We start from the raw sequence: 10,438 nt of genomic DNA on the forward strand, positions 1-10,438 counted from the left end.
CTCAAAAAAGGAGTTTTTCCTCTATTGTATCCATACGACATACGACGCCATAGTTTGGCGAAGAACCAAGTGCGCACGCGCAAATTCACACACGCCAGGTCACCCATTGTTTGTGTAAGGTATGTTGGTGATTACGAGGTATCGTTAAACGACCGCGGTACCACGGGTTCGACTTTTGAAGTCCATTCGTTCGAGCTCCTTCTCTTCCTTCCTCCATGGTCTAATGTAATTCTGAACACTGTGTGTGTGCCTGTATGTGTTATTTTCAAATTGGTTAATATGATCCCTTGGGCGGCTGAAAAACCATAACATGGTGGAAGATCCAAAGTTACAGGCTGACAGACACTGATGACTGACACACTCATACAGGCTGTATGAATCAGGTATGTATTTTATAAGAAGAATCTATAATTAAATAGTAGACTTGCGGGTACAACCACGTGTAAATCTCTTAGGGTGAGTGTTGACGTTTATGAGTGTGCCTTGCTGATTTCTCAGAGAAAAAATACACTGCATTCTGCTAATACGCATCAGCGTTATATTTGCCCCCCCCCAAAAAAAAAAATATACATGTATATATAAAATAAAATAAAAAATCCACGACCTAATACATTAAAAACCCTAAACAAAATAATTAGGTAAAATCTCAGCAGATAATAATGTGGGCAATCAACATTTTGTCAAAGTGAACTTGGACTTTGGCTAAGGTCAGAGTCACCAAGTTGAGGGTAGGCTACTGGTAAAGGTCGAGTGGTATATAAATAAAAACAATAAACCTAAGCCCGAAGCTGGTATTGATCAAATGCTTTCAAATAGGTAGGGCAAAACAACATGCTAAGTCTCATCGACTTTAACGTGTAAAATCCGGAGCATTGAAATTGGTAAAAACAAAAACTAACTAATCATGTTGAACCAAATCGTAGACTCGCTCCAAATGGTTGGTTGGCAAACGGCTGTTCTCTTCCTCGTTGTGTTCTTCATTGGACTGTACTGGATTCAGCAGCCTGTGAATCTTCCACCAGGACCGACTGGTTGGCCAGTCGTAGGCTGTGCATTCAACGTCCAGAAAGGACAAACTCATATTGCTTTCACCGAATGGTCCAAGCAGTATGGAGATGTGATAAGCGTTCGACTTGGCCGTAAGCTCTTCATTGTTCTAAATGATTTACGCAGCATCAAGAAGGCCTTGCATGAGCAAGCTGATGTATTTTCTGACAGATTTGTTCCACACTTGACAAAGCTGATGGGAGTGAAAGGTAATTCTTCTTTAGAAAACCAATTAACTACACTGCAAACTTGTTGGTAAACAAATTGTGTTGGTAAAGACATTTTTCTAAAAAGCAAATTTGTTTGGCAGTTGGTTAAAATCAATCATTGCACCACAAGTTGGGCAAAATAATTTGACAAAAATGTTGGTTAGTTACTGGATGGTCCAATTGCGATATTATTAAGGACAAATAGTTTCCCCATAACGTGGTTAATGTGACACTTGAACTCAATTACTGGTGTTGGGCGCACACGGCTATCATAGCTCATGGGGAAAGTAACCGACCAATTCACAAAAACTATACTCGTAAGTGTAACAAATTATCTGCATGTAGGTCAGCAGTTCGAAAATCTCATTTATAAATACCTCAGATGGTTTCGCTATTCCTATTGGTGGAGAGCGCGTCACGTGGGGGTGTTTAAACCTTTGACAATGACCAGCGCTTATAACCGGTTGTGAGCTACTCTAGGTTCCTAGACCATTGGTGTTGCGTGGTCACACACAACCAACGTTCCGATTATGCACGGCAAAAACTGTACACGCTTGTAATGAACGAACGCTAGCGGGCGCTCTGTTTCTCTGATTTCCGGATCTCACCATGTCCTGTGCTCACCAAGGTCTAGGACATTTGCAAATTGAAGGCGTGGCCAGACTATGCAAATGACTCGATTATTCATATCACGTGACGGGTTGAAGATGACTATTCAAACTAGACCGAGTCAAAGGTCAATGTGATCGGCGCGCTATTTTTAATAATCTTTGCTCAAAGAGTAATTCCGTGGTCATTATAGGCCTATAAAGGAAAACAGTGAAATTTTAAGTATAGACTACCTATTCAGATTATGGATACGTGACGATTTGAAATCGTAAATAATGGTCAAAAATCGAACGTAAGATTAGCATTCAGAGAGTCCGTGTAACGGACGCTTGTATGGCCCCACGACGTGGAGCAATCGGAACGTGAAATAAGCCTTGTGGAATATCACGTACCGCCCATGCCGTGTCTCGTGGGGGTTGGAGGTGTTAAATCCCGGGCGCTATGAACTCCCAGCTTGCGGGTGTCGACTCCGTTGTTTCTTATGATCGCAACGTTCCAATATGCTCCATTTTGATTCATGGCCCCCTAATTTCTTTTTGTTATGAGTTTCAGGTAATTTTGATGATGTCAAAACGTAGGAATATCGCATCTACCTCCATGGTCATATTGACAGTGTTATTGTGTGATTAGCTTTAAAATATTATGAGAATTTTTTATAAAAGGTTGAAATAAAAATAATGCTAAAACAAAATTCCCTCAAAGCATAATTTTGCCAAACAAAGTATTATTTTTTAATTCTGGGCAACTAGTGGAATTTATGACCTGACTGTTCGCCTCAAATAACTGGGAGTTGAATAGCAGTAGTCGCCACCCGACAAGCAATCAAAATTCGCAATTTCTCATGAGTTGTTCCAAAAGATATTGTTACGACTACATTCCAAAAAATATTATATGGTTACGTTCCAAGCTGCGCAGCTACTCGGCTACGTTTACGTTCAAAGATACGCTTAGGTCTACATTCCTTCAAGTTACACTATAATATCAAAAGGTATGTTTTCAAGCCCGAGTCAAGCTACGCTTACATTCCAAGATACGCAGCTACGTTTACGTTCCAAGATACGCTTAGGTCTACGTTCCTTCAAGTTACACTATAATATCAAAAGGTACGCTTTCAAGCCCGAGTCAAGTTACGCTTACGTTCCAAGATACGCAGCTACGAATTACGTTCCAAGATATGCTTACGCTCCAAATGATACTGATACGTTTTAAGCTACGCAGCTACTCAGCTACGCTTATACACTCCAAGATACGTTTAGGTTACGCTACAATATCAAAAAGTACGCTTTCAATCCCGAGTCAAGCTACGCTTACGTTCCAAGATCTGCAGCTACGGTTACGTTTCAAAATACATTCTCACAAAGACGCTTTTGAATCCCTCAAGATTTCCTTCCCCCAAGATTAAAAAACTTTCACTGTGAATAACACTACAGGGCCCACCAGTTAATATCTGTTTGGCAGAAAATACTGTACAAAATTTCTTTACTATCCAAAAATTTAGGTGGGCACTAGGCATAAGTCTACAACATTTCAAATTTAATTAAAAATTGGCTGGTAACCAGTTTCTGCTAAGCAATACTATTTTGTGCTAACTATAAGCAAATTGTTTAGCCAATACAGGCTTCATCAGTGTGGGCCCTGGCACGTCGGGAGCATAACGCCACAATCGCATTTCAAGCTGCATCATGGCAATGCAGTAGTCTGGATCTGTATATTATACTTAGAAAGGTTTGTGGTGGTACCGCAAACCTTTCTTTATCGTATTTCCACCATGTGGCAAAGTTTCAAATCCTACTGATCTGGACATTATAAAAACATATACCCACATACATGCAGAGTATAGCAAAGTCATGCAACGCATTACTGCATGCATTTACACTGCATGCACAACACTGATGAATTATTCATGAGCCAACCGCAACGCAGCCTCTGATTGGCTCCACCGGAAAGTCGGGGGAGATTTGCCGAAAAACAATAAAAAAGTTAAGACCCGTCGTTGCAAATGTCCTAGACCTTGGTGAGCACAGGAAATCAGAGAAACAGAGCGCCCGCTAGCGTTCGTTCATTACAAGCGTGTACAGTTTTTGGCGTGCATAATCGGAACGTTGGTTGTGTGTGACCACGCAACACCAATGGTCTAGGAACCTAGACTAGTTGTGAGCGGGACAGTTTCTTCATTCCAATGGGTCGAGATCAACGGCTGGAACAGTTGTGTCACATCACGCGATACTTACGACGCGCACAGCAATCTCCTTATAAGGAGTTGTTTACCCGAGGGCCTTACCATTTAATATCTGGAGGGGTATTGTGTCGAAAGAAATCATTGAACAATTATAATTTTTGCATTTATTATACTTTTTGACCAAAAAGTATTGATGTTTTTTGACCGAACAGGTATTTTTTCGTCTCGGTAAAATTACCAAGAACCAGGTCTCGTTGGGTATAAACCACTAGTTGAAAACCTCTTCACCACACATTGATTCCCTTATTTAAGATTGAGGCACTTTGAGGAATGACGTATATAGGCCCTTTTTTTAGGTAGGCCGAATATTATTTATAACTGAACTATTTGGTAATGATTCCTGCAGATATTATGTACAAGTTCACGGTACAAGTAAAACATTGTGGCTTTACTTCTTCTCTATAATAGGCAGTTTCCTTTTTGAAGACGGTCCCATCTGGAAGGAGCGTCGTCGGTTTGGTCTCGGGGCTCTGAGAAGCTTTGGTATGGGAAAGAAAAGCATCGAGCATTCCATCAACGAGGAATCACGGTACCTCCTCGACGGTTTCGCAGACCGAAAAGGAAAACCATTCGACCCAGCCCACCTCGTCAACAATGCCGTCTCCAACATCATTTGTAAAGTTTGCTTTGGGTATAGGTTCGACTACTCGGACCCCAAGTTCGCTGAACTTATCGGTCGTCTCAGAGAGCGGTTGTCTCAAAATGGTCCTACGTCAGCTTTTAATATCTTCGAATGGGTTTTGCACACACCATTAATGAATCGGTCAATAGGAAACGCCCGAAATATCTTTGACTTCGTCCGTGGAATTATTCAGGTAATTAGCCAATAAGTCATTCATTTATTGAATGTTTGTATCCCAAGACTCTTGCTAACATACTATCAGGCAAAATCAAGCAAAACATACATCAGGATAACTAGTTCTTACGACCACCGACCACTCACATCTTGGGATATTGAGAGCGCCCCATAAAGTCATTCGGGAATGCAATTTCTCACATCGAGTCTCGTCCATACCTTTTGGATTGGGGCTTTAAAAAAAAATTTGTTATCAAAATGCATATAAACGGACAGATATTTCATTAGTATAGTAAAAAAAAAAAAAAAAAAAACAGCCATTGAAATTGTGTGTTTAGAACACTGTCCGTCTTTTGATGAAATTGGCTAGTAGAAGACTTACTACAAAATCAACAAAATCCACTATTTTACAATTTCATTTAATAGCAACCTTGCAATATTTATTTTACCGAAATTTGTGATATTGATCTTAAACATTTAGGACCATCATAAATCGTACGATGAAAATGACATCCGGGATATTATTGACATGGGAATTGCCGAGGTCAGGCAGTCAGAAAGCAAGGAAAAACATGACGACGGTCGAAACTTCACGGATATCTTCAACGACGGTGCACTTTGTCGAAGTATTGTGGATTTATTCATCGCTGGTACCGATACAACCACTAACACTCTGCTTTGGACTTTGATGTACATGGCTCTCAATCCTGATATGCAAAAGAAGGTACCGTCATTTTAAGTTTATTACGGACTGCGTGTTGATTGATTGTTTGTTTATTTATCTGTTTCACCTTTTCTGTGAAGATTGCTTCGTGCGCGTATCAATGTCATGATCCCATGTTTTATGGCTCTACACCCTATCTTCAAGACGCATCGTGATTTAACTTTAGTAAAAATTATTCATTTTTTTAAATGGGTCAATCTAACCAAAATCTGTCATTGTGACTAGTTGCGGGATCAATTCTGACCCAGGACTTGTGGAGTGCAGCGCTAAATAATAATGTTAATAACAAATAACACCCTATGAAAGAAACAACAAACTATTTAGTTATTCTTCAGGTGCTACAACTACCTTAAAGCCATTGGACCCTTTCGGTAAAACAGAAAAAAAAGTTCACAGATTTACAAATAATTTACAGGGTTTACAGAAGGTAATGGTGAAAGACTTCTCTTGAAATATTAGTCCATGAAATGCTTTACTTTTTGAGAAAACTGTAAAACAATATAACGAGAATTACAGATTTATTTTAAACACTTGTCATGACACGGCGAAACGCGCGGAAACAAGAGTGGGTTTTCCCGTTATTTTCCCCCGACTCCAATGACCGATTGAGCCTAAGTTTTCACAGGTTTGTTGTTTTATATATAAGTTGTGATACACGAAGTGTGGGACTTGGACAATACTGTTTACCGAAAGCGTATACTGGCTTTAAGAAACCATGGAAATGTATTACTCTGTTTACCCCTACGTAGTATGTATAACTGATCTGACATTAACCGTATACCGCTATACCCAAAAGGTTCAGTCTGAGATTGATGACGTCACTGGAGGGAGTCGTCAGCCCCTAATGGCGGACTGTCCAAACATGCCGTACACCAATGCCGTTATCTTGGAGACTCAACGCATTCGTCCCGTGGTTCCTTTAGCGGTTCCACACCAAACGAGGGACGACACGACACTGGACGGGTATACCATTCCGAAAAAGACATGTAAGTCACTGGATTAGCTGCTTCATCCTTCGTGAACAAATCATGGTTTATTACTTTTAATTTGGGGCTAAACACGGTTATTTATTATATGTTATGACAACAGGCATACTCGTCAACATCTGGGCAGTTCATCATGATCCTGCTACGTGGACAAAGCCAGAGAAATACAACCCAGCCCGGTTCCTCTCTGCTGATGGCAAGAGTGTCATTCAACACAAATCACTCATTCCATTTGGAACAGGTAGGAGACAATTTCGTTTCTTTAACGAGAAAATAATGTGAGATGGCCGCAAGCTTACTATGTTATCGTGCGTTTTTGTTTTTAGTTGGGGCGCCCTCTACTTCTGAGTTAGATCAAGCCGAGCAATATAGACTGGCTATGACAAAGACAGGTTTTTGCTGTTCAGTATAACCGTGTTTTGTATTTGATACGTTAAGGAGAATTGATGGGAAAGTGTAGATTCGTGGATAGAATTTACGAGCCGAAGGCGAATACATTGTTGTCACGAATCTACACTCTTGAGTCTTTTCTCTGACTTAAATTTCCTGAAAGCCTATTATTTTGTAACGATGCCGGTGTCAGATGCAATTGTGTTCGCAATGCAATAATGTCCGCTCCGGACACTTTTGCATATGCAATCGTGTCCGGGGCTATGCAAAAATCGTCCGGTGGACATGTACATGACATAGATATAGACACGCACTCAAAACAAATGGCGAACGTTTTATGTCGACCAAGGTCGTTTAATTTACTGCAAGGACGGTTTTGCACGGGGCAGACACAACTGCATATATGCAAATATGCATATATGCTATTGTGTCCGGGCGGACACAATTGCATTTTGCAGCAGCGTCCGGGCGGACACGATTACATATGCAAAACCGTCCTCCGGACAGTTTTGCATACAGGACATAGTTGCATGCGACACCGGTTATATAGTTAATTAAGTAACGCTTAAAACTAATTTGTGTACCTGGTAAAACTATGTTCGGTCACATCTAAGACTTATTTTGCAATTTTTGATGTATAATTAATGAGTACAAAGTTGTGATCCGTTTTCAAGTGTTTACTCAAATGAATTTTGTAACTTGAGTAAATAGAAAGCTAACATGCTTTCGGCTGTGTTAGGTGCACGTCATGTTATCCTTTCAATTTGGAAAGTCAGTCGAACAAATCACTTTAGTTTCAAACGAGCCTCTGGAGTATGACGGCAGATGTTCAGGCTAGCGCTAGCTGCCGAGCGCTAACCTGAACATCTGACGTCACACTTCGAGCATCTGACGTCACACTTCGAGGCTCGTGAATTATGCATGGATCTGCCATTGAGCCTACGTCCATAGTCACCTTTCTCGCATCATTCCACGAGGTCTTCGTGGTTCTGCAGAGTCACAATTAAATCGTACATGTGTAAACATTTACAGCCAACACCTGGGCCCAATTTCATAGAGCTGCTAAGCACAAACATTTGCTTAGCGTGACAATTCTTCCTTGATAAAAACAGGATTACCAACCAAACTTCCACGTGATTTTCAGTATAAGCAATCAACAGCTGAATACCAGTAACAAGCAATATGCAACAAATAGAAATTTGGCCCAGTTCTTACCCTTGTGGGAAAGAAAAGGGAACCAGCATAGTAGAGCGCAGACTGCATAAAAGTTGACTTACAACTTTAACATGTACATGTATTCTGCAGCAAAGCTCAAACGTCACTCGTTTATATATCTCATCAGCAGTGTTACAATTAAAGTGCCCACACCACAATAATTTGAGTTTAATTTTCTCACATTGATAAAAATTGTATTTTGTAATTATTTACAGGTCGCCGTGCCTGTTTGGGTGAAAATCTCGCCAAGTCAGAGCTCTTTCTTTTCTTGGTCAATATCCTGCAACAATTCACCGTTACCTTTCCAGAGGGTAAACCAATCCCGTCAGAGGATGGATCAGCTGGTTTTGTACTCAGCTCCAGACCTTACGAACTGTGCGCCACCAGGCGTTCATAAGTGGTCATGGATAAGTCGGGATAATTTGTGTGTTGCCTTTTTGCATTGCTGTGTATATGGACAATTTCAACTGCCTTTAAAACATTAAATTGGGCCCTGAGTCATGGAGAGGGCAAACTCCTCATGCGGTATATTTGCCGACCGGGTGGGATCTACATTAAACGCTTATGTCTAGTCCTTTATTGCTGTTAGTTTTATGTTCCCAGCCTATTACCATTCCGTCTGCAGGTCCAAGGAATGACGTACATGGCGTTCATATTACAATGAGTAAAATAGTAAAACATGTGCAAAAATATAGAAATTATAGGTTTTCTCGGTCAATTTCAGAAAATGAGCAGCCAATTTAACCACCAGCCTATTCTATTTCGCACGAAATCGAATGCTACTAAAAATGGGTCATTCGATTTCATTTTAAGACTAGTCAAATCTACTTTTACGTCATTCGATTTAACAAAATAATCATTCAATTTAACAATTCATCGAAGCTGCATTCAAATTCGCAGGAGTGTTTTTGAGGCGTTTGTTTAGTCATTCAATTTCGTTTTGAGGCAGTCAATTCTGATGTTTGTGCAGTCTTAAAAACGCTTGGTTAACTTGTTGTTTCCTTATACGAATGTTAAAGGCATGCGGTTAATTTGTTGGCACTCTTGAGAACATAATAGTGCCAAGATGTCTGGCCCGCCAACAGATGGTTGGTGAATAATTACAAAAACCAACAACTGGAAAAACATTTATAAAAAAAAAACAAAAAAAAAAAAACAACCCTTATGAGGCCCAAGGTAAAGTCTACTGGAAACATAAAATAAAGAAAATAAGGTTCGCTCTATTTAAAAGTTAAGGTACGAAACGGTTTGCCTTATACAGTTTATCTGTTTATTCGTATTTCTTTAGTCGTACTTATTTGAATCCTCGGTGAGCGAAATTGATTGCCTCTTTACGAAATTGAAATTGATTAAATCAGCAAAATCTCTAGTCGAACCAGCTTTGCTAAATTGAATGATGATTGTGTGTCATAAAAACGAAATTGAATGACCGAACTCTGAATTTGAAACGCAGTAAAAACCGGAGAGGCAAAATAGCTCTAATTCGAACGCATGATTTAAATTGGCTGCTCATTTGCCGAATTTGACCGAGAAAACCTATTGTAAAACTTTTTTTTTCAAATAGAGGAAGTGATTTTAAAATTACAACTTAAAGAAACGTTACAGAATTTATTTGCCTAACAAAACAGCTGCTTGGTATACATTAATTTCCATGTTATTTACAAATTTGAAAAAGCCCGACCCGAGAGGGCGCTGTTCGTGACGTCAATCAAGGCGCGATGAATCGCATGCAGTACCGACACAAGATAGTGACGCTTGGCGCAAGCTAAAAACATGCCCTCAAAGTTGAAACAATACCTGATTTTTATCACGTTAGGCAAATGCTCCTTTAGGTTCGTTACGTCTTTCAGGTACCTTCTTCGACTTCCCCATCTCGCTGGACAAATTGTTGGGGTGGCGTCATGTTTTAGAAAAGATTTTTCCTCTTCATGTAAAACTGTGTAGTATATTCCGGATTCTCGAAGCACGACGGCTCGAAGTGTTTGCTGCACAGCGCTGGAAAAGACGCCGGACCGGATTGCTGCATCCAGCAGCAATAAACCTGGTCGACATTGCCGGAAAAATGCAAGAAAAAAACTTTTTCGAAACGTAAAAACTCACGACTAGGACTTGAATGTACTTGCACGTACGTGTGTTCGATGTTCGATCGAGGCAAAGTCTGCCTCGATCGACGTCACAGAAGGGGTTGCGGAGTCACCCCCACACTTTTATTCATTTGTTTTC

General features: G+C 40.2%; 1 protein-coding gene across 1 annotated transcript; it reads left to right on the forward strand.

Annotated features, from left to right (window-relative positions):
- The first annotated feature begins 212 nt into the window (after positions 1-212).
- Positions 213-8,650, forward strand: LOC117307153 (cytochrome P450 2U1-like). Its single transcript, XM_033791822.1, has 7 exons — positions 213-383; positions 924-1,256; positions 4,513-4,919; positions 5,382-5,624; positions 6,421-6,610; positions 6,714-6,851; positions 8,431-8,650. The coding sequence occupies exons 2-7, from the start codon at positions 935-937 to the stop codon at positions 8,610-8,612; spliced, it is 1,482 nt and encodes a 493-aa protein (XP_033647713.1). The 5' UTR covers positions 213-383; positions 924-934; the 3' UTR covers positions 8,613-8,650.
- The last annotated feature ends 1,788 nt before the right edge of the window (positions 8,651-10,438 follow it).

The sequence above is a fragment of the Asterias rubens genome, chromosome 2 (assembly GCF_902459465.1).
Source record: "Asterias rubens chromosome 2, eAstRub1.3, whole genome shotgun sequence".
NCBI lineage: Eukaryota > Metazoa > Echinodermata > Asteroidea > Forcipulatida > Asteriidae > Asterias > Asterias rubens.

Bases quoted from the DNA above. Each gene is read 5' to 3' on its own strand.
- LOC117307153 (XM_033791822.1), top strand. From the start codon at position 935: ATGGTTGGTTGGCAAACGGCTGTTCTCTTCCTCGTTGTGTTCTTCATT. The intron at 4,920-5,381 runs GTAATTAGCCAA...TTAAACATTTAG, and splicing joins TCGTCCGTGGAATTATTCAG to GACCATCATAAATCGTACGA. The intron at 6,611-6,713 runs GTAAGTCACTGG...TTATGACAACAG, and splicing joins TACCATTCCGAAAAAGACAT to GCATACTCGTCAACATCTGG.